This window comes from Catharus ustulatus, chromosome 28 (genome assembly GCF_009819885.2).
Source record: "Catharus ustulatus isolate bCatUst1 chromosome 28, bCatUst1.pri.v2, whole genome shotgun sequence".
In the NCBI taxonomy this organism is placed as follows: Eukaryota; Metazoa; Chordata; class Aves; order Passeriformes; family Turdidae; genus Catharus; species Catharus ustulatus.
This window is the reverse complement of record NC_046248.1, coordinates 4,862,150-4,883,020: the sequence shown is the minus strand read 5'-3', so window position 1 is coordinate 4,883,020 and position 20,871 is coordinate 4,862,150. Positions and strand designations below refer to the sequence as shown.

Below are 20,871 nucleotides of genomic sequence, written 5' to 3'. Positions count from 1 at the left end.
ACAAAAACCAAATGCCAGCAATCAGAAGGTGCCTGAGCTGCCTGAGCCCTGTCCTGTCACAAGTCCCTCCTCGGTTGGGAGCTGGGATCCTGAGCCCTGTCCTGTCACAAGCCCCTCCTCAGTTGGGAGCTGGGATCTCCTTGCCCGGGCTCTGCTCCTGGCTGTCCCCAGCCTCCCTCTGCAGCCACCTCGGGGGTGTCTCCTCTTGGCCTCCCTCTTGCTCTGGGGGGGCCGAGTGCCCGAAGCCCAGCGGAGCCGGCTCTGAGGGGTGGCACAGGGGGTCCCCAGGGAGGCAGGGCTGGCTACATGCGGGAGGATGGGCTGGCCAGCTCGTAGAAGAGCAGGTAGGCATCACTGCTGCGCACGTGGCTCGAGGACATCGGCGTGACACTGCACAGGAGGGAGGAGGAGAGCTGTGAGCAGCAGGGATGGGATGCTCTGAGCAGGGGGTCCCTGCTCGCCGCTCCCACCCCAGGCTCACCGGGAGTCGTTGAAGCTGTGCCACTCGCTGGACACAGGGCTCTTGCAGTAGGCTGTGTAGTGTCCCCCCATGGTGGTGCCCGAGTGGTTGGAGACGGCGTAGAGGTTGTAAACGGCGTGGTCTGTGAGGAGCAGGGGAGCTGCTCAGCCCTGCTGCCCCACAAAGAGCCAGCAGCTCCAGCAGCCTGGATTCTGTGCCCCCCACCCCTCACATCTCTGCCCCCACCATCTGGGGACACGAAGAGCCCAGGAGGCACCAGGAGCTCAGGGCTGGGATTAGAGGCATGCAGGGGTTGGACTCACTGCAGCTCTGTGAGGCCAATTCCCGGAGGTCCAGGTCCTTCAGCGGGAAGTTGACGAACGTGGTGAGTTTGCTGCTTCGTATCCTGGCCTCGGAGAAGCGCTTCAGGTCTGGAGGGTCACGTCAAGGAGCCAAAGGGACAAAAGGGAGCCTGCAATAACCCATCTCACCCCCACAACATCCCCTGTCCCTGTCCCTGTCCCAAAGGATACGAAGCACCAGGATCTTGGGGAACTTCTGGATGCTGAATTTTTTTGTGCACCTTGTCCTGGCTTTGCAGCGACAACACGTCTGCAGGAGGCAAACAGCACAAGCATGAGGGTGAGGGCAATGCCCACAGTCCTGGCAACACAAGCACAGAGGGGAAGGGGCCCAGGCTGCCCCAGGGAGCCCCCCTGTCCCGTACCGGTTTCTCATCCCCATCCAGCACATCCTCTTTGGTGAAGAGCCGGAGGCAATCCATGAGCGTCACCTCCCCGTAGCCTTTCTGTGGGAGTAGAGGGATGATTAGGGACAAGGAGTGTGGCACAGGGAGTGTGGCACAGGGATCATTGGGGTTCCCTCACCTTGGGGATGGGCAGGGACAGGTCCCAGAAAGGGTCGAAGGCTGTGGAGCAGTAGCCGCACTCGCTGCAGGTCAGAGAACTCTTCAGCTGCCCAACGAAGAGATCTGGTGGGGTGGGACAGAGCAGGGTGAGACCCCTGGTTCCTCACCCACTCCCAGCCCAGCCCTGTCCTCCCTTGCCCCAGCCCTGCTCACCACTGATGCGGCTGTCCTCCCTCTCCTGGTACCTCCTCCACATCTGCCGGCTCTTCTCGTCGTCACTGCAAGGATGGGGACACAGCAGGGCACTGAGCACGGCCTGGAGGACACCAGCCCCGTGATCCAGCCCAGAGGGACCCATGTGATCACTGCCCCTGGGCTGGCCTGGCGGGCAGTGAACTCTTGTGGGGCTGTGCAGTGCCAGCACTTACGGGAGGTGATCCAGGGTGTCGGTGCTGGCGCGGGGCCGCACCAGCACACGGTTCACCTCGCTGTGCAGCCCGTCCAGCAGGAACCGCAGGAATTCCTGAGCATCCTGCTGGCTGCAAGACACGGGCATGGCCAGTGAGAGGCTGCAGGGGGCTCAGCTCCCCCCACCACCCTGCACCCACCCCCCCCTTACTTGTAGCCGACGAAGCGTGGGGCGTATCTCTGGATCTGCGTCTTGAACTCGGAGGGGCTCACGCTCTCGTTGGGAGATGAGGTCCAGAGCAGCTGGATGAGCTTTGCAAACTCTGCAGGTACACAGGCAGGTCAGCAGCAGAGGTGGCACTGCCACGCCCCAAGGGGACAGCTCAGGGCCACGCTCTGGGCTCTCAGGGCCTGTTCCTCCACTGGCTGGGCAGCCCAAGGAGGAGCACCGAGCTCTGGGTGGGGGTCCCACAGCATGGGGGGATGTGCTGCAGGGGTGTGCTGCAGGAATTGCTGCAGGGAAGCCCCCGCAGCCGCCAGGGGCCGGGGATGGGCAGGTACCTGACATGAGCGCCGTGCGCATGCGGCTGTTGTTGTTGAGGTCCCGCAGGTACTGGTTCTGCAGGCAGTAATCCCGCAGCTCCTTGGTGTTGCTCAGGCACTGCAGGATGGAGTTCATGAAGCACTGGGGGAGGCAGAAGAGAAAACCATGGCAACGGGAAGCAGAGGGAGGCAGGCCGTGGCAGGGGGACACCGGGGCTGGTTGGGCACAGGATGGGGATGAAGCTCTGAGGAGCAGGGGATGCTCTTCCTCAGGCAGCACCATGGGAGAAGGGTGCAGGGAGCTGCCAGGATGAGGGAGTGGGTGTTGGGGGTGAGGTGAAGGAACAAGGCTCCCTCTGCCCCACAGATGTGCCTGGTGTGAGCCAGGAGCCTGGGGACACACTCACCGTGTTGCCGAGGTTCCGCAGGCCGGTCAGCCCCTGCACGGCCTTGGAGCTCTGCAGAGAGAGGGGAGAGGGCTTGGAGGGTGGCAGGCTGGCCATGCCTGTGGGCAGCCCAGCGAGGCCATGGTGCCACAGACCTGCCCGTGGAGCAGACCCTCAGGAGCAAGCTGAGGCCCCATCCCGCTGTGACATCATGGGCAGAGCCAGCAGCTCTCAGGTGACAAACCATGGCTGGCCTGCCCCGTCCTGCTTACCCAGGACAATGCACAGGGCTCAAAGTTCTCCCTGCCTGGCAACACTTTTGCCCCATGCCCTGGATTGCAGGTCAGGCCAGAAGCCCAGGCTGCCTTTTCTGGGGACACTGGGGCATGGCAGAGCCCCGTGCTACCCCACGCTGCAGGGGGAGCCCAGTCCCCTGTCACTGCCTCTCTGTTCTCTTCTGGCTCACTGCAGGTCCATCCCCTCCAGGACACCCTGCACAAGCTCAGCCCAGACTTTGGCACAACTGCTTTGCGGGATAAAGTCCACCTGGGAAAGTGCAAGCCCAGCCCTGTGACAGCCAGCTCAGGGAACAGGGCTGCGTGCCCAGTGGTCCTTCCCAGCCACTCGCTGCACCTGTGCCATGGGGTGGCAATTCCAGGTGCTCCAGGTGCTCCCAGAGCTGGGAAAAGCAAAGATGGGCATGGGCAGCTGGACGCTGGGGTTGGGAAGCATCATCACTCTTTGCTCTTTGAGAGCACAGAGGGGTTTAGGGGTGCCACCACCCCTCTCCCAGCACGCAGGACAGGATGCTGGAGGGGGGCACTGGTGGGAGCCCAGGGGTCCTGCTCCCAGCCCTGCATAGGGCAGCAGCAGGATGAGCCTCCCCAGAGCAGGGTGAGGGTCTGACAGGGCCTGCAGGGTCACACTGCTGCTGATGCTCCCCCAGATGCCCAGGACTTGAGGATCCTTAGACAAACGCCCCAGCTGCCCACCTCAGGCTTGAGGAGGAGGAGAGGAGGCGAGAGGAGGGGAGGGGGCCCAGCAGCTCCGAAATAGCAGCAGCTGGTGTGTGTGTGGGAGGTGCTGAGCACCCAGCCCTGACAGCAGCCCAAAATAACCCAGATCCAGTTACACGTGCTCCTTAGCGACGGCGCAGCCATCACCCACCGCGGCAGGGACCGGCACCAGCGGCGACCCGGGCACCCCGTGTGGGCACACGGGGCTCTGCCAGACTGACCAGCTGCCCTCTGTGCCACTGGGTGCCCCTGCAGTGCCCAGAGCTCAGGGGTGTCCCTGCCTGTGGCCGTCAGTGCTGTCCCAAAGGGCCAGGCAACTGCCTGGAGCCTTCCTGGGCTGGGGCAGGCTCAGCTGGGCACAGGGTGCCAGCAGGATGGGACAGGTCAGTGCCATGCCACAGCTGGAGGAGCTGGCCTGGCTCTGCTCCCTGAGCAGATGGCGGCAGGAGAGGTGGGCCTGTGTCCCAGCAATGTACATCCATCCCTTGGAGCATCTGAACACCAAGGCCCTCCTGCTCGTGTCCCCACCACTACCCCAGGGCAGGTCACGGTGCCAGGGGTGAGCAGCAACCCCCGGGAGCTGCCCCAGCCATCCCCACCAGGACGTGCTTGTCCAGTTGTCCTGGTCAGGCAGCTCCCGCCGTGTGCCAGGAGGGACCGGCCAGTCCTGCCCATGTGGGTGCAAAGCTCCCCACAGATCCTGCATTCCCCTACAGCCAGGTGCCAGGCTGTCCTCCCAGGGCCTGGAACAACCCCAGGGGAGGGCTGGAGCTGAGGAGGGGGTGCCAGGTGCTCCCCCAGCATGGCACAAGCCCTGTGTGCACCGAGGTGTTATTTCCCCCTCTGGATTTCCCTCCCCTGGGTGACTCAACTCCAGCTAATCCCCCTCTCCCGTACAGGGCTTTATCTAGGACACGACATGCTCAGAGGCGGTGAAGGAGAGCTGGCTCACGCGGCGCGGCTGGGGACTCCCCGAGGCTGCACCGCAGGACGGGGACAAGGGACAGGCGATGGGGACAAGGGACAAGATCCTGACCGTCCTGCCCCGTGCAGGTCCGCATGCCAGCAGCGTGCTGGGGCAGCAGGAGAAGCAGAGCAGCCAGACTTACATAAGTACCCAGACCCTGCCCTCCTTGCCCCTTGCTCTGCCATCCCTGCAGGAGAGATCTGTCCCGGCACTGTGGCTCTTGGGGACAGCCAAGTTCACTCCGGTGACACTGCCAAGGGGCTCGGCGTGGCCGGCAGACCCTTCCTTGTGGTGGGACAGGGGGACCTGGCCAAGGTCACCGCAAGGGCAGGGCTGGCAGAGGAACCCGGGTGTCCCGACACGTGCGGTTCACCTGCTCCCTGCCATCCTGTGCGACACCGGGACACGCCGTCCCCACGGGCAGCGGGGACAGCGCCCACCCCAAAGCTCCGCATCTCGGGCACGGGGGATGGCACAGGGTACTGCTCGCTCCCCAGGGAGGGCAGGGGGTGCCCCCTGCTCTGCCCCCGAGCCGGGGGATGGGGGCTGCGGGCATCTCCTACCTTGGTCTTGTTGAGGACGAGCCCGACGAAAGTGGAGACCAGCAGGGACCCCGGCATGGAGGCGCGGGGCCGCAGGTCCTTGTGAAGGTCGGGGAGCGCGGGGGGCTCCTCGGGCAGCGTCACCGTGTAGGAATCCCTCATGGTGGCCCCGGCGGGCACCGCAGGACAGCGGGGAGCAGCCGCGGGCAGCGGGGTGCCGGGGGACACCGGCCGGGCTGCCCTCGCCCAGGGCTGGCTACAGCCGGGCTATACAGCGAGGAGCGAGCCCCCCGTGCCGGGCGTGCGGGGCCGGAGCGGTGCCGGCTGCGGGGCTGACGGCACCTGAGCGGCTCTGACATCAAATGGGTGGAGAGGCGGCAGCCGGGCTCGGTGACGGCTCGGTGACGGCTCGGTGACGGCCAGCCCCCGCGCACCGCGTGGTACAGCGCGCCCGGAGCCAGGGGGGCCCGCGAGGGGCGGATGTGCCCCGGGGACACGCTCCGGAACTCCGGGGGGATGCGGAGATGCCCCCTCGGCATCGCTGTCAGCGGGGCACCCCGACACCGGCACCGTGCGGGCACCGCGGGGAGGAGCGCTTGTCTCCCAGTGCTCCCCAGTGCCTCCCCAGTGCCCTCCCAGTGCCTCCCCAGTGCCTCCCCAGTGCCTCCCCAGTGCTGTCCCGGGCTCCCAGCTCGGCGTGCCCGGCGCTGGTGGCACCGGCTGTGCGGCCCCGGGCTCGCTGTGCTCCGGGCAGGCACTGGGCAGCGAGCGGGGCTCCCCACCTGGGGGTTACTCGCCAAAACTGCCTTGGTAAAAGTGGGACAGCCCCACAGCATGTGGGTGCCTGTACGCAGAGAGGGGCTGCGGGCTGCCAGACAGGGTTGTGGGGTTCTCGGGCATGTGCCTTTCCGGCAGTGCTAGCGCCAGGTCCCCAGGCAGTGACATTTTGGGAGAACCCCCCTCTTTGGGGGATGCATTAGCGCCGAGCTCAGAGGATATTTCAGTGCCTTGCGCTGGGGAAAAACTCCCCGCAATTCCTGCGTGGAGCAAAGACCCCACCTGGTGTCTCCCCTCGGTAAACTGAGGCACGGCACGGGCTGGGCTCCAGCTCTTCTCCTGCAGCAAGGGCAGATGCGGAGACTGGCAGGGAGCCCAGCCCGGCTGTCCTGCGTCCTAGTCCTGCGTCTCCTGCTGCTTCACCCCTCTGACCGCGGCAGGACGAGCCGGAGCCCTGCGCCTGCTGTGCGTGCCCAGGTGTTCCTCTGCCTGCTCAGGGAAATTTCCACGGGCAGCCAGGGCAGGGAGCGCGGCTGGGCTGCTCTGACAGAGCCACAGCCTCCAGCCTCACGGAGAGGGCTCTAAGCAGAACCTCCTTTCCTCCTGTGGAGCCCCCAAACACCCCCATCCAGAGGCTGCTGAATCCTGATGGCTGCAGATGCAGCTTCCCTGTGGAGCAGAGCTCGGCACAGCCAGCGGAGGGGCTGGCTGGGGATGGGAGGGAGGAAGGGAGGGAGACTATTTTTGGCACCAGCAAAAAATATCTGAGGAGGCATCTTGCAGCGTTATTCATCTGCAGGGCCAGGTTTCTTTTGCATCACAACAGGCGGCCCTGTCGTAATCGCGGCCTGCGCGTGCTCACATGTGTGTACATGTACACACCCCGTGCTGTGTACGCCATACACACACGGGGACACGGTGTGCGCGCCGGGGCACACGCCCCACCGCCCTCCTGCCCTGCCATGCCATGCCCAGGGGCACAGCCTGTGCCACAGCTCCCCAAAATCTGGCACGGATGGGCACTGTGGGGCAGGACGGGCACTGGGGCACAGCCAGCCCTGAGTGCTGGCAGGGAGCTGGGACAGCTCTCCCCGTGGGCATGCACTGTGCTGGCCCAGCCGGTTCCATGGCAAGAGGGCGGTTCAGCCACATCCCGTGTTGAACCTTGTGCCCTGGTGACATCGAGCACCTGAATTCCCCTCCAGCCAGAGAGCAGCACACAGGCTCTGAGGGCGAGGCTGGAGCAGGAGAGACAAGGGGACACCCCACTGGTGGGATGGCACCACCCGGAGCCAGGTGCCTGGCCTCAGCTGGCCCCTCTGCAGCGGTGACCTTCTGCCGCGGGCAGAGGTTGCCACAGGCCCGGTTGGCACCGTGGCAGCAGGCAGGGCCAGCCAGCACTGGCTGCGGGCCAGGGACGTCAGCTGCTCAGGATGGGACTGCGGAGAGCTGCCGGCAGTTTTGTGGGTGGCCCTGGCCTTCTGACCCTATGTACACCCAGAGTGGTTAATGGGCCGGCACAGCTCCAGTCCTGCCCCCCTCCAGACGGCCCTTCTCGGGAGCCAGCACAGCTCCACAGGCTGAAAGCACACCATCACACAGCTCCCTTTGCCCACGGGGTGGTAAACTGAGGCACGAAGTGATGGTGAGGGTAGGGACACACAGAGACACCCTCACTGCTGGCTGCAAACCCCTCTGGATGGTTTCTGTGGCACGGAGGCAGGAGGTGGCAGTGGAAAAAGGGAAGGGAGGAGGCATGGGGCAGCCCTGCTGTCGCCTGGCTGCGTCAGGAGCGGGTGCTGCTGACACTGCCCTCGGGGCTGGGCAATGGGGCAGAACCGATGGCAGCTCCGGGGCTGCAGCCTGCGCTTGTTTCCGGCACCTGGCACCGCCGCAGGCACCCAAGTCTGGGTCACAATCGGGACATTCGCTTGGGAAAGGCAGGGAATAAACCACAGCAGTGGAAAATAGCAGCTGTGCCCATCAAAGCATCGAGGAAACCTAAACCAGTGTCACTGACCCTGCCTGCCCTGGCATGGGTGTCTGTCCCAGCGCCCTGTGCCACCTTTGGCACCCGTCAGCCCAGGCTGCGATCACGTGCAGACCACAGGGCTGTGTTTTGGGACTCACACAGCCCCTGCTGCCCCACGGGCATCCCATGAGAGCAGGCTGGCACCCCACCCACACCACAGTGTGGACCCTGCAGTGGCCGTGTGGGATTTTGTGAGAGACCTGCAGCAGCCGCTGGATTCCCCCCTCAGTCCCCCCCACCAGGGCCTGGTGTGGGAGGGGGAGGCAGGAATTCCCTTCCACAGCGCTGATCCTCCACTCCCCCGACTCCCCAGCCTGCTCCCTCTTGAGACAGGTGGGCACAGGGGGTCCCACACCACGGCAGGGCACTGCCCAAGGTAGTTCTGTGGGGGAAAGCACTGGGGAAGGGGCACAGGGAGGGGTTTGGGGGCATTGGCTTCAAAGGGAAAAAAATCTGGGGGATTCTTTTCTGCTTCCCTGCAAGCAGGACTGGACTTGCCCTCGGGGTTTGGCGATGACAGTGGGACAGAGATGCAGGGAAGCAAAGGGCAGGTCAGACCATGGGTGAATGGAGGGTGACTGGAAAGACAGCGGGAGACAATGCAGGCAGAGCCTGGCCAGATCTTGGAAGGAAACCTGAGTGGAAAATTACCAGGCTGCTCCCCTGCACGGGCTGTGTGTGTGTGCCTGCTCCTGGCCCGGGCTGGGGCTCTGGGGACGCTGCAGCACCGATGGGGATTTGGGACAGTGGGTACCTGCCAACCCATGTGGTGCTGCCCAGAGCACCCTGCCGTGGGGAAACCCCTGCTGCCACACAGGCTGGGGCACAGGGCCCCAAACTGGCAGCAGTGAATGGTGCCAGGGAGCTGGCATCACTGGGGACCAGAAAACTGACTGGCAGCTGGGCACCGAGTCACTGTGGCAGAGGCAGCACCAGACAAACCAGCTGTCCCAGCAGGATGAGTGCCCAGGCTGCTCATGTCACCTTCCCTATCTGGGATGAGGCAGCAGGAAATCCTCGTCAGCCCCACACGGGGCCAGAGCCATCACCTGCTGTCACATGCATGCAGAAAGTGCAGCGGGCACAATCCTGGGCACAGGCTGATCCTGCTGTCTTGGGGAGGCACAGCCCCTCAGAGGACACCTGCCCGCCCGCACACGGCTGCCTCAGCAGCTCCAGCCGGGACTGCTGCGCCAGCAAGGGCATCTCACAGGGTCACACGCAGAAAATGAAGCACAGAGCAGCACACTCAGGTTCCCAGGCACAGTGTGGGTGCCTCAGGCTTCTCAGCTCAGCCCAAATACCCCCCAGCACAGGTGTGTCCCCCACCCCCAGCCAGCCCCTCATACCGTGGGGTCCTGGGCGGACACGTCGCAGGGATCATCGCTCCTCTCGCAGGGCTGGCTGGCACAGCGGGTGCCTGAGGGTGGCAGGGTGGCCTGAGAGGGGCTGAGGTGACCGGTGGAGAGGCTGCTGTGGTGGCTTTTCCTCCCGTAGCTCTCCAGGTAGCCACGGACATACTCGGAGTGAGTGGCAGCCTGATAGAGGCCCTGCAGGTTGCTGCGGGCGCTGAGCGCGCCGGCCGCGGGCAGGTAGGCGCTGTCTGAGGTGTGCAGCCCCGAGAACTCCCGCGCCAGGTCCGAGTGGCTGATGGATTTGTGGCGGCTGAGGGGTGCTGAGGAGGGCAGGTAGCCCGTGGGGCTGCTGGGGGAGCCACTGTAGGGGTAGCAGGCACCTCCGCTGAGCCCGGCGCCGGGCGGCCGCGGCTGCGTGCGGATGTACGAGGGGCTCAGGCGGATGCTGGGGTCGGGGTACAGCCGGCTGCTGTCATAGCCGCTGGTGGGGGACAGCCCCCCGGCGTGGTGGTAGCGAGGGGACGGCAGGTAGCTGGCCTTGAAGCCGATTTTGTCGCTGTCTGCGTAGGCTGTGGACAGGCTGGAGCCATAGGAGCTGTAGGAGCTGTAGCCGCTGGGCACTTTGCTGTAGGTGGTCTCGGCGTAGCGGGAGGAATCCACGTATCGCTTCAGGGTGGAGGAGAGCTGGGACATGCTGCAGGCTGGGGGTCAGCAGGCTGTCCTGGAGGGATCGGCTGCAAGGGAAGAGCACAAGGATCAGCTTCCACAGGCCCTGGTCAGCACGGGACACCCAGCAGCTCCCACCCAGCAGCTCCTGCCTCTCCTGGAGATCCTGGGACACACAGGGGATCCGTGGTCACAGTGTGGCCATGACTCCTGCCAGCCTTCACAGAGAGTCTGGGACAGCAGGACCCGGCTGGCACTGCCACCCCTGCGCCCCCAGGCACCTCACACCACACAAAGGGAGCTCCAGGGCACAGGCAGATGCACCCAACATCCCCACAGTCACCTCTGCCCCAGCCTGGCATCCCTGCTGTCCCACTCTTGGGGCTGGAGAGATGTCCCCAGTGCCTCCTCCAGGTGGGAGGCAGTGGTCTGGTCACAGGACGATGCTCAGGCCCAGCTCTGGCTGAGACAGGCGGGTGAGATGGACTGATCCAGCCAGCCCAGCACCTTCCCCTGGTTACTCACAGGGGCTTGGCAAGGGCTGGCATTTCAGTGACAGGGAAACTGAGGCAAAGTCAGCATCTGAGCAGCTTTCCCGTCTCCCTGCCATGGCTGTTCCCTGTGAGCCCCCATTAGTAATTGAAGCCGAGAATTGGCTCAAATGGTTCTCGTGGTGAGGTGGTAGCCATGCCCCTGCCAGCCAGGCAGAGCCAGCACTCAGTCCCCACAGAGAACTGGTGGCTGCCACACAGGGCAGGAGAGGAGCACACAGAGACAGGGACAGAGGTCCCCAGAGCACAGACAGAGCCAGCCCGGAGCAGGGACAGGGCAGTGTGGCAGCCAGCGGTCCCCAAACACGGGCTGGCAGGAGCTGGGGCAGAGTTTCCCCTCAGCACCCATGCTGGCAGGCTGACAGCTGGATCCCTACCTGTCCTGGGGCTGTGGGTGGCACTGGGGCACGCAGGACCCCAGCCGAGCTGCTCTGCTCCTCTGCCCGGGGTGACTGCTGTCCCTTCCCTGGCAGGACAGTGGCTCATGTGGCTCCGAGAGTCTCCAGTCACCCGGGAGATGACCCTGATTCAAAGGCTTTTCCCAGCCCAGCCTGGGCGGGCTCTGGCCCAGGTCCAAGCCAGGAGCTTGTGCCTGGCCGTCCCTTGAACAGCACCGAGGGTGGACCCGGGCTTGGGGACAGTCACTGGATCCTGCTGGAGCCACCACGGGTCACTGCCTGCCTGGCCCTGGGGGGACACAGCCCGCAGGAGGCTCAGTGTGGAAACACCCCAGGAATGCTTTTAGGAGAGGCAGGTGAGAGACAGCAGCCAGCCCCCGTGGGCTCCTGGCTGGCAGCCTGGCTTTGCCGCTGTTGTTGCTGCCCAGGGAGCAGCATCCCACAGCGGAGAGGGAAATATTTACGAGCAGCAGCGAGGTGGAGCGCACAGACCTGTTTGGGGACGGAGGCTGAAGGGTGAATAATCTGCTGCCAAACGAAACACCCGGCTCTTCCCAGCCTGGCTGCGGCCACCCTCACCAGGAGCGTGGCTTTGCCAGTCAGGATTTGACATGGGCAGCAGGGAGTTCGCTCAGAAGGAGTGGGACCCCAGCCAAAGGACTGGCACTCGAGTGCCAGGACGGGAGTGACGGAGCCCCTGGGCTCGCAGGGAGCACATGCCTGGCTGCCTGCCCTGCTGGGGCACGGAGCAGCCTGGCACAGGGATGCCCCTGCTCCCCACCTCCTCGCCAGCAGAGATGATCTTGGCTTGGGACAGTGCCAGGACAGCCCCACGCCATCGTTCCCTGCCAGGTGCCCACGCTCTGTCCTGGCATCAGCAGCACCAGCAGAGCACCGGTTTGGGAGCAGGAGGGCAGCAGGTGCTCCTGGCAGCAGGACAGGGCAGCACCTGCCCTGGGGATGTGGAGGAGCCGATGGAGGGATGCAGGGTCAGGAGCAGACAAGGGACCGACCCCATTCCTTGGGAAGAGAGGCCTTACCATGGAGGAATGTCACATCTGCCAGGCTTGCCTGTGCTTCCAAGTCCCCATGTCACATCCGAGCGGACCCCAGGGCGGTGGAGAGCGGAGCGTGCCAGGAGCCAGAGGAGCTGAGGGGGTGTGAGAAAACCCCGGTTCCTCCCAGCGCTTCCTGGGCTGCCTGGCCCCTCCCTAGCCGTCATTGTGCTGAGCTTTCCTGCTGCCTGGCAAAGCCCTGGGGCCGGCACGGCTGACTCAGGCCTCCTCCTGCACCCTCATCATCCTCCCGGGGTGTCAGGCGAAGCTGAGGCACAGGAATGTCCGGTCTGCGCTCACGAGGCCGGGCAGGAGCAGTGCCACCATAGGGGATGGGACACCATGGGGCTGCTCAGGATGCTGGACAGTCCTGCCCTGCTCACAGTGAGGAGGCAACACCTTCACTCTGGAGGCAGAAAAGCAGAACCTCTGCTCTGTCCCCTCTGTCCTGCCCGTGCCCGGTGGCAGCTGTCCCCTCTGTCCTGCCCGTGCCCGGTGGCAGCTGTCCCCCTCGGTGCCCACAGAGCCCCAGAGCGGGCTCAGCTCAGTTTACACAGCGCTGGCTCCATCCAAGGTGTCACAGCACAGCTGCTTCTCGCTTACGCAGGCTCTGAGCTGTGTCCCCTGTCCCCTGAGACACAATGTCCCAGCCTGGAGCTTACGTGGGAGCTCCCGGGACTCTGCAGTGGTGGAGGCAGAGAGGGGACCCTGTGTGAGGCACTTTGCACGCTCCAGAGTAGGACTGGTTTGCGGTTTGAGGGCTCTGTGTCCAGCTGAGCGTGCCAGCAGGGCGGGACAGCCTCCAGCCCATTCCCCAAGGGAAACAAGGCACCGAATCCCTCCAGGTATCCATTTCCCTCGGAGGAATGGTGACCCCGAGCAGCCCTGGGGGGAATGTGCCACAAGATGTTTGTTCCCTGTGAGGGACTGGGATCACCCTTGTTGACAGATGGGGACTGCAGTGCCTCTGTCCCTGCGCTGCCCCCCAGCACTCCCACTCCCCAAAATGACAGGCCCTGCCCAAGGTGACTCATCCAGCCGGGACCAGCCTGGCCAGGGCCCTTCCCCTGCCTGTCCTGGGCTGAGAACCCTCCGAGCTCACAGCACATGGCCGGGACTCATCGCCCTGGGCTCGCTCCATGCTGCTGACACATCCCCAGAACCTGCTGGGCACTGCTCCCCCCAGGCAGCAAAACCCCAAACCCACAGGGGACCCCGACGTAAGACCCAGGGCATGAGTTACTGCCCTGAGGTCCGTGGGTGGCAAAAAGAAGAAGGGACCCTCGGGCAGGCAGCTCTGCCCACGCTGGGGGATGAGGAGGGTGCTGGGGAGGGAGGCTCAAAGCCAGGATTTGGTGTGAACTCCGAACCTTCTCCCTGTCCCCCGTGGTTTTATCCGGCTGAAGGAAGAATGGGACAGTTCTGTTTGTCTCCGTGTCCCCCTCCCCGGGGCGGTGTCCCCCCTGCACTCACCTGCATGTGGCTCAGGGCATGTGGGGTGACCAGCCTGGCATTTGGCGATGCCCTCGGGACCGATCCTGCCTCCTCGGGCACCGGAGATGGGCGATGTGGATGGGCAGCAGCCGAGCCCTTCGCAGGGGACAGGACAGGACACCCCCAGCTCAGCCCCTCCACCCTGGGAGGGAGCGCAGTGGCCAAAGGGGGCCGAGCCCGAGGGCTGTGGGGCCACGTAAAAACACCACGGCAGAAATTCAGGGCTCAGGTTACCAGGCAGATAAATATAGTGTCTTTATCTGACCTCACAGGGCGCTGAAATGCTCCTCTCGCATTCCAGCCTGGGGAGGCTTAAAGGGGACGTGAACTCGGGGGGGGCTGGTGGTCCAGGGCAAGGGGAGGCTGTGGGGGCTGTGGGGATGGAGAAGGAGGATTGAGGGTAAGGTGAGGAAGGGAGGGATTTGGGGAGGGAAGCCGAGGTCCAGGAGGGAAAGGATATAGGGAGAGTTAAGGGAGGAGTACACAGCTTGGTGTGTGGAGGGCAGGGAGGCACAAAAAAGGGGTGGTCGTGGCTGCCAGCAAGAACTGGAGGAGAGCATCAGGGTGAGGAGAGGAGATGGGGTTTGCCCTGTTTGGGAGGAGAACCCCCTAAACCTTCAGCAAAGGTGGGCAGTGGGTCCATGGGGACAGCGCTCGGGGACGCCTGGCCCGCCCAGGGTACGGCACCTGCGAGGCCGTGACTCAGCGAGCACCTGCCAGGACACTGCGGAGGGATGTAATTAGGCTGGCATCTCGCTCCCTCCCTCCTGGCTGCCTCCAGCCCTGCAGCAGGGAGGGACGCGTCGGGGCGTCGCTCTGGGAGGTGGCACAGGGTCACCAATGGTGTTAGGGGGTGGTGGCAGGGTCCAGGCTGGCATCCTGACCCTGGGCAGGGCAGGGTATGGCTGCTCCAGAGGACAGGGGAGCCCTTGGCAGATCCCCAGGCAGCTCCAGCAGCAGCCTGGGGTGACAGGCACAGGAGCTTTGGGACATGTGCACACCCAGCCCCACTCCCATCCCTGGCAATTCCCTCCACGCAGGATGGATGGGCCAGGACCAGATCTGGTCCCCTGCTTTGCCCCCCTGCCACCACCGTGGGCAGTAGGTGGGCTCTGGGATGGACCCGGGGGTTTAGGGACAGGGATGGGCATGGGGACAAAGGCTCTGGGTGCAGGTGGGCAGGAGAGGGTTGTTTGCCCAGGAAAGTTGAGTTTTCCCCATCTGCCTGCTTCTCTCCCACAGGCAGTGGGGTGCTGGAGGCACAGGGGGGCTGCACCCCTCAGCAGGGTCCTGGAGGCCCAGAGGGGCTGCCTGGGGGACTGCACCCCTCAGCAGGGTCCTGGAGCCCAGCCCCACACAAACCCCTGTCCCCAGTGCCACACACACGGGCGCCCATGGCTCCAACACACAACCTAGGTAGGGTTTTATTGTGCAGACAGAGGAACACTCCTGGATGATAAGGTTGTTTTTTTGTTGTTGTTGTTGCTTTTCATAGGGTTCTTTTTTTTTCCTTTTTTTTTTTTTTTTTTCCTTTTCCCTTAACAGAATTTCTTTGACGACAAGCTGTGGAAACAACTACAAATGTTCACAAAAAAATGAGACTCGAGCCGTGTCCGCGCTCTGCCGCTGGGCTCTGCGCCCGCCCCGGCGCTCACCAGCACGCCCAGGGAGCTGGGCACAGCCAGGCCTCAGCTGGGCACGGCCTCAGCAGCACTAGACAGCAAGCAAGCAGGCAGGGATGGGCAGGGGACGGGCACGGGGGTAGGAAGCAGCTCTGGAGAAGAGCAAGGAGTGGGGAGCAGCTGCTGTGTATTGCTCTCAGCCGTGGTGGCACAGCCCGGGCTGCACGGGTAGCACAGCTGGGGTTCACCCCATGCACCTGGATGCTCCTGCCTGCCTCTTCCTTTCCCTGTGCCCTCCCCTGGGCGAGGCTCCTCGGGGTCCCGTGGGCATCTGGGCAGCCCTGGGCTGGCAGATCTGAGCTGTGCTGGCCATCTCTGTCCCTGCTCTCGCCAGCCCCTGGCACCATCCTGGCCTCACCGAGGTGTGGGCTGCACTTGGGTCCTTTGCTGCTCTTAAGGGGAGACAGGGAAATGCTGAAAGGGAGGAGGGAGAAGGGAGGGGGCACACGGGCTCCTCCCAGGAGCACGGTGGGATTTGAGGAAGACTGCTCTGCCTCTCCATGAGGAAGGACTGGGGTCCCCAGATGTTCCCTTAGGGATGACAAGGTGCCAGTGCAGAGGAGTCCCTGGGGTCACACTCCCAGAGGGGAAGCCCCTCTCCACCAGCCAGCCTGGGTGCAGCTCTGAGGGCCCTGGGGAGGGCAGTGGGGCTGTGGCTAGCTCAGAGAGGCTCTGCTTGCCTCCACTGGTGCTGGCAGCAATTCTCTCGTCACAGCTAAGGGCTGGTCCCCGGGGAGAGCGAGTGCTGTCTCTGGCTCTGGCAGCCCAAGGTACCAGATGGTGGCTGGAGGAGCCCCACTTCCAGCTCAGCTGTAATAAACAGATGAGGAAAAACTTGTTGCCGAAGCAGATTAGCACTGAGCCCGTTCCCAGGACCCCAGAGGAGCCCTAAGGAGGCAGGAGGGTGTTCATGGTGTCTCCTAGAGCTGCTCCCCTTCTCCTCCCAGCCTGCCAGGCCCAGCAGCATGCCCTGTTCAACGATTCAGGAATCATTTTGTGCCCTCTCCCAGCCGTGGCAGCTCAGGGTGAGAGGAGCAGGGTGAGGAATCAGTCACCTGGATGGCAGACAGCCCTGTCACCTCCAGGGACCACGGACCAGCACCCACCACGGGCACCCTCTGCATGCTCTCGCATCACCCCTCTCTCTTACCTGCCGATCCAGCTGTCTCTCCCCAGTTGAGAACAGGCAAAAAAGAGTTAAAGGGACGGGACAAGCGAGGCTGAGGCCTCCAGTGCTCCCAGCACAAGCAAACCAGCCAGCCTACAGAGCAAGGAGGCGCCACGGGAGAAGCAACGCTGCCTAGCAGAGCCACCATGCTTCGGAGCGGGGCGTGTGTGCGTGGGATGGCACGGGGCGCTGCTTAGCGTTAGATATACGGCTAAATAGAGATAACACAGAGAGGTGTCACAGCTTCCAGACGCTTCAGCTTCTCTTTCCAGGGGCTGCGAGGAAGGCGGGGTGCTGGGGTGCTCGGTGTGTGCGTGCGTGTGTGTGCGAGCTCTGTGTGTGTGTGTGAGTGCTTGGCCTTTCACAGGGACACGAAGTCCACGGCTTGCAGGAGAGGCAGGGAAAGGAGGAGCAGCAGGAGCCACGAGGTGTTCTGGATCAAGAGGCTGAAGCCGGCGCATTTCTCCAGTTTGTCTGTGAGGAGAAGGAATGGGGAGGGAGAGAAGGGAGGCAATGAAATCCCTCAGGAAAGGGGCTCAGGAGGGGTGTTCTAATGTACTGAACACAGCTTCTTGCCTTTGCTCTGTCACAGAAATGCAGCACATCCCATCCTGGCCTGTTTCCCTCCCAATCTATAGTAGCAAAGATTTTTTGGGACCCTGAGAACCCTGTCTGAGCCTGACTGAGGTACCAAGTGGATGGGCACCAGGACTCTGCATCTGGAGGACTGTTCCTGTGGGATGTAGGTGTGGAGGATCCCCACTGTCCTCTCTATGGGAGGATATTTAGGCAATGTGCCTGAGGACCCAAGAGAGGCAGGAAAAGCAGTGTGAGATGGGGTAGGGATGAAGCAAACCTGAAGGGTGTGTAATTTATGGGACACAGTTCTGGAGCTCCGGGAGGATCTGGGGACACCACAGATCCTGCCAAACCAAGGAGCAGGTGGGGAGGGCCGAGGCCAGGTGCCACTGCCTGTCTCACCTTTGATGACAGTGATGTTCCTTGACTGGTTGCCGGTGTAGTCGTTGGTGGCCTTCAGCTCGCACATGTAGACGCCCTCATCGCTGGTGGTGAAGCTCTGCAGGTGGAGGCACACCAGGTTCTTGTGCATGGTGACGTTGGCTCGGCTGCGGTAGATGTTCTCGGAGACGCTGATGGTGCTGTGGATGACGTGCTTCCTGTTGTCCTTGGTGATGCTGAACTCGTAGGTCAGGGGGTTGTCGGTTTTGTTCTCATAGCGACAGTCCACACGCAGGTTCTGGCCCAGCAGGCAGGCACTCAGGTCCTTGATCATCTGGCAGTGGGCAGCCTGGAGGACTGGGAGAGGCAGGAAGAGGTTGGGCAGGGAACAGCGAGCTCTGGGGATGCCCAGGCAGCCTCCAGGCTGCTCTGGGCCGAGCAGGGAGCAGGGAGCAGGGAGGGATGTACCTGTCAGGATGACAGCGATGCCCACGGTGGGGTTCATCTCGCTGCTGAGGTGCCCAGTGGGGGCTGTCTCTGAGAGGAGAACCTGGGCAGGAGGAGAGAGAAGCAGTTAGCCAGGCCCCTGCCCCATGGATGTGGGCACTCAGTGGTTCAGGCAGCCCTTCTTGCAGAAAAAATGTTCTAGAGTCTGCTCCTCCTCACCAGTGTCTGATTGACTGCACCCAGCTGGGGAATCAGGCACTGTGTGTCTGCCCAGCATCACCTCAGCTCATCCCCATCCCCACTTTGTTTTCCCTGTCCAGATGCTCCCAGCAGACATTTAATGAGCGTGGCCAGAGCCACAGCAAGGCCTGCATGTCCTGCCTCCTCCCCCTTCTGCCCCATGGCCAGCCAAGGTTTGGACAGGTGAAACCAGGCTGCACCCCAGTGCCTGCACACCTTGACCAGAGCTCTGTGGCTCACAGTGAGGGGGCTGCCAGGTGAGGGACCCTCTCTTGGGGCTGGTGGGCGCCCGCCCTGCCAGTCCTGCCGCGGCTCCAGCGGGTGAGCTCAGCAAGGATGAGTCATTGCGATGCAGTGAGGGAAAAGGGCCAAGAGCAGCGAGGAAAAGGGACACAGCAGCTGGACAGGGAGCCAAGACCGCTGAAGGATGGCATGAAGGCTCCAGGAGCTGAGCTCAGCCTGCCTGGCCACGGGGTGGAAGGGGTTTGGGTGGCAGCATCCACGCTCTGGGTCGCTGCCCGGTGCCTGTCTCTCTCCAGGCTGAGTGTGCGGGTAAGGGGCCCGTGATGTGCCATCCAAACACCAGGGCTGCTGATTCCAGCTGGCCCAATGCAGCCACAAGGAATGAATTAAGGGTTTGCAGCCTGGCCAAGCAGCCGCGTGGGGAATCCAGCCGCAGACATGCGGAATGGAGGGACAGGGTGGGGGAGCAGCGAGGGAGCTGCCGGGCTGAAGGACACACCAGGCACCCTGCAGCCAGCCCTCCAGGCTGGCCATGTGGGGCCAGCTCCAAGGGGGGGAGCTGATAAACCAGCCCTCAGTGACTCCAGGCTGGCAGAGGGGACAACAGACCCTCAGTTTGCTCCCTCTGAGCCTGGCAAAGCAGCCAGGGAAGAGCTAGGAATTGCCTGCACCACAGCCAGCTGCATTTTTCTATTTAGCAGTTTTTGGGGTTTTCATATAACGTTCTAAGAGGAAATACCAAACCCATTTGATCACCCTGAAGCTCTGAAAAATCTCTTTATCCAAAACCCTAAACCCTGGCCAGGAAGAAAAATTCCCTTCTGTTTGATTTTGTCAACCAAGGGACTGCCAAGGGGCTAAATGCTTGAATCTCTGGAAACTGTCCCCTCGTTCATTGCTTTGTCATTTCTCAGCACCAACCTCCTCATTTTTGGATGAGGGGCACTATCTAGGTCATAGCCTGGCTTTCCTCCAGAAAATCAGTGCAAAAAAGCCCCCAGAGAGGGGTCATCCTCCCATCTATGCGCCCCAACACTCAGATTTTCTGTGCTGACAGCCCTCAGACCCCTCTTCTCCTGTCAGCAGCGCTGGGAGCAGCGCAAGCCATGTAACTGTGATTCCTGCATGATCCCAGGGGTTTGGCGTAGGGACAGGGCTCAGGGGAACGGTGACATTCGAGGGGCTCCAGCTCATACAGGGCAAAGATCCCAGGTGCTCGGGGTCACAGCACGGCGGTACCGACCCCCTGCGCCCACCGCGGGGATGGGGACGGGGGCGCGCAGAGCCAGCCTGGTGCGCTGGGGGAAATGCTGTACCGGGGGTGGGGGGATGGCTGCCAGCAAAACGGGGACGCGGTGCGCAGGGAAGAGCGATGGGGCGAGCCTCGAGAGGAGCAGGAGGGCTCTCGGTGGGTGGGCGAGCTCCCCCCCTGCAGCAGCGCGCAGCGGGAGCGCGGCTGCGGCGCGGGCGCGCCCACCGGGAATGCCGCAGTCCCGAGCCCCGCGTGGGGGGCACCGCACCGGGGGCGAGCAGCGGAGCCCATCCCCTCCTCCTCCTCCTCATCATCGCCCAGCCGAGCATCCCCCGGGCGAGGGGCGAGATGCTCGCGGTGCCAGCTCCACACCGACCCTCCCCGCATCCCGCGCAGTGCCCGGAGCCCCCGGAGCGTGCGGGGCGCTCGGTGCCTACCTGCGGGCGCTGTCCGGTGCTGCCCGCTGCCTGCGGGGCTGCCGGCGCTGTCCGGGGCTGCCCGCCGGGCTGTGGGCGAGGCGCTCCCGCAGTCTGGGCAGGGCTGGGCGGGCGGACCCAGCGAATGGGGACCGGGAGGCGTCACTGAGGCTCGGCCCCCGGCCCTGCGGCGGGGGGCGGTGCGGGGGGGCCCTGCCTCTGCGGGACTCGGACGCCCCCGCCCCGGACAAGGGGCGCGCAGTGATGCGGAAGGTGCCGTTCGCCCCCCTTATGTTTGCCCTGGAAGGGCGACACATCGCCATTGCCATGGGAACATCATTTTGCGGAAGAGCTGTCAGCCCTCATCGTTCCCGGCAGCGTGGGAGGTGTTTTTGTGGGAAAGGAGGATGGTTGGGAAGGGGAAAAGGAGCTCGGTGTGGGCTTTGCTGAGGAGGGGGCAGGTATGAGCCTCTGACAGCAGATGAGTTCAGCTCAGGTGCTCGGAGAGGCCACTCTGCACCCAGTCACCAAAGGGCTGTGTGGTCTCCTCCATGTGGGAAATCACTGTGGGAATGGCAGCACACTCAGCTGAATTGAAGAATCACACACTCATTTACTTTGGGAAAAACCTTGAATACCATGGAGTCCAGCTGCTACCCCAGCACTGCCAAATCCAGCACTAAGCCCTGGCTCCCCGTGTGTCACATCCACAGGCTCTGTCTGTGATGCCACTGGACACAGACCTGCACCTTTAGGCCCAGGTCTGGTGACAACGAGGACACACCAAGGTTTTGATCCCCCCAGGCTCCCTTCAGCTCAGTTGGGAAGGGGAGAAGCAGAGCTGTTTCTACACAGGCACAATGGCTTTGGGTGCAGAAAGCAGCCTGGGACAAGACCTGTTCCCTGCTCTTCGGCAAGGTCATGACAGCAGAGGAGGGCAGCATC

The 20,871-nt window shown here is 63.6% G+C and overlaps 2 protein-coding genes across 3 annotated transcripts; both read right to left on the bottom strand.

The window, feature by feature from the left end:
* Positions 1 to 201: 201 nt before the first annotated feature.
* On the bottom strand, positions 202 to 10,976 carry USP2 (ubiquitin specific peptidase 2). Of its 2 annotated transcripts, XM_033081729.2 has the most exons (13): positions 10,949 to 10,976; positions 9,349 to 10,088; positions 2,687 to 2,737; positions 2,298 to 2,421; positions 1,948 to 2,059; positions 1,757 to 1,867; positions 1,542 to 1,606; positions 1,348 to 1,451; positions 1,188 to 1,268; positions 994 to 1,072; positions 784 to 891; positions 482 to 602; positions 202 to 390 (listed from the first exon to the last, which is right to left on the bottom strand). In XM_033081729.2, the coding sequence occupies exons 2-13, from the start codon at positions 10,045 to 10,047 to the stop codon at positions 303 to 305; spliced, it is 1,743 nt and encodes a 580-aa protein (XP_032937620.1). In that variant the 5' UTR covers positions 10,048 to 10,088; positions 10,949 to 10,976; the 3' UTR covers positions 202 to 302. The 2 variants fall into 2 exon arrangements, with proteins under 2 accessions (XP_032937620.1, XP_032937621.1); XM_033081730.2 differs by lacking the exons at positions 9,349 to 10,088; positions 10,949 to 10,976 and adding an exon at positions 5,212 to 5,529.
* A 3,941-nt stretch (positions 10,977 to 14,917) lies between these two features.
* On the bottom strand, positions 14,918 to 20,053 carry THY1 (Thy-1 cell surface antigen). The gene is made up of 4 exons (XM_033081731.1): positions 19,948 to 20,053; positions 17,797 to 17,878; positions 17,350 to 17,685; positions 14,918 to 16,842 (listed from the first exon to the last, which is right to left on the bottom strand). Exons 2-4 carry the CDS (start codon positions 17,831 to 17,833, stop codon positions 16,730 to 16,732), a joined length of 486 nt encoding a protein of 161 aa, XP_032937622.1. The 5' UTR covers positions 17,834 to 17,878; positions 19,948 to 20,053; the 3' UTR covers positions 14,918 to 16,729.
* Between the last annotated feature and the right edge of the window lie 818 nt (positions 20,054 to 20,871).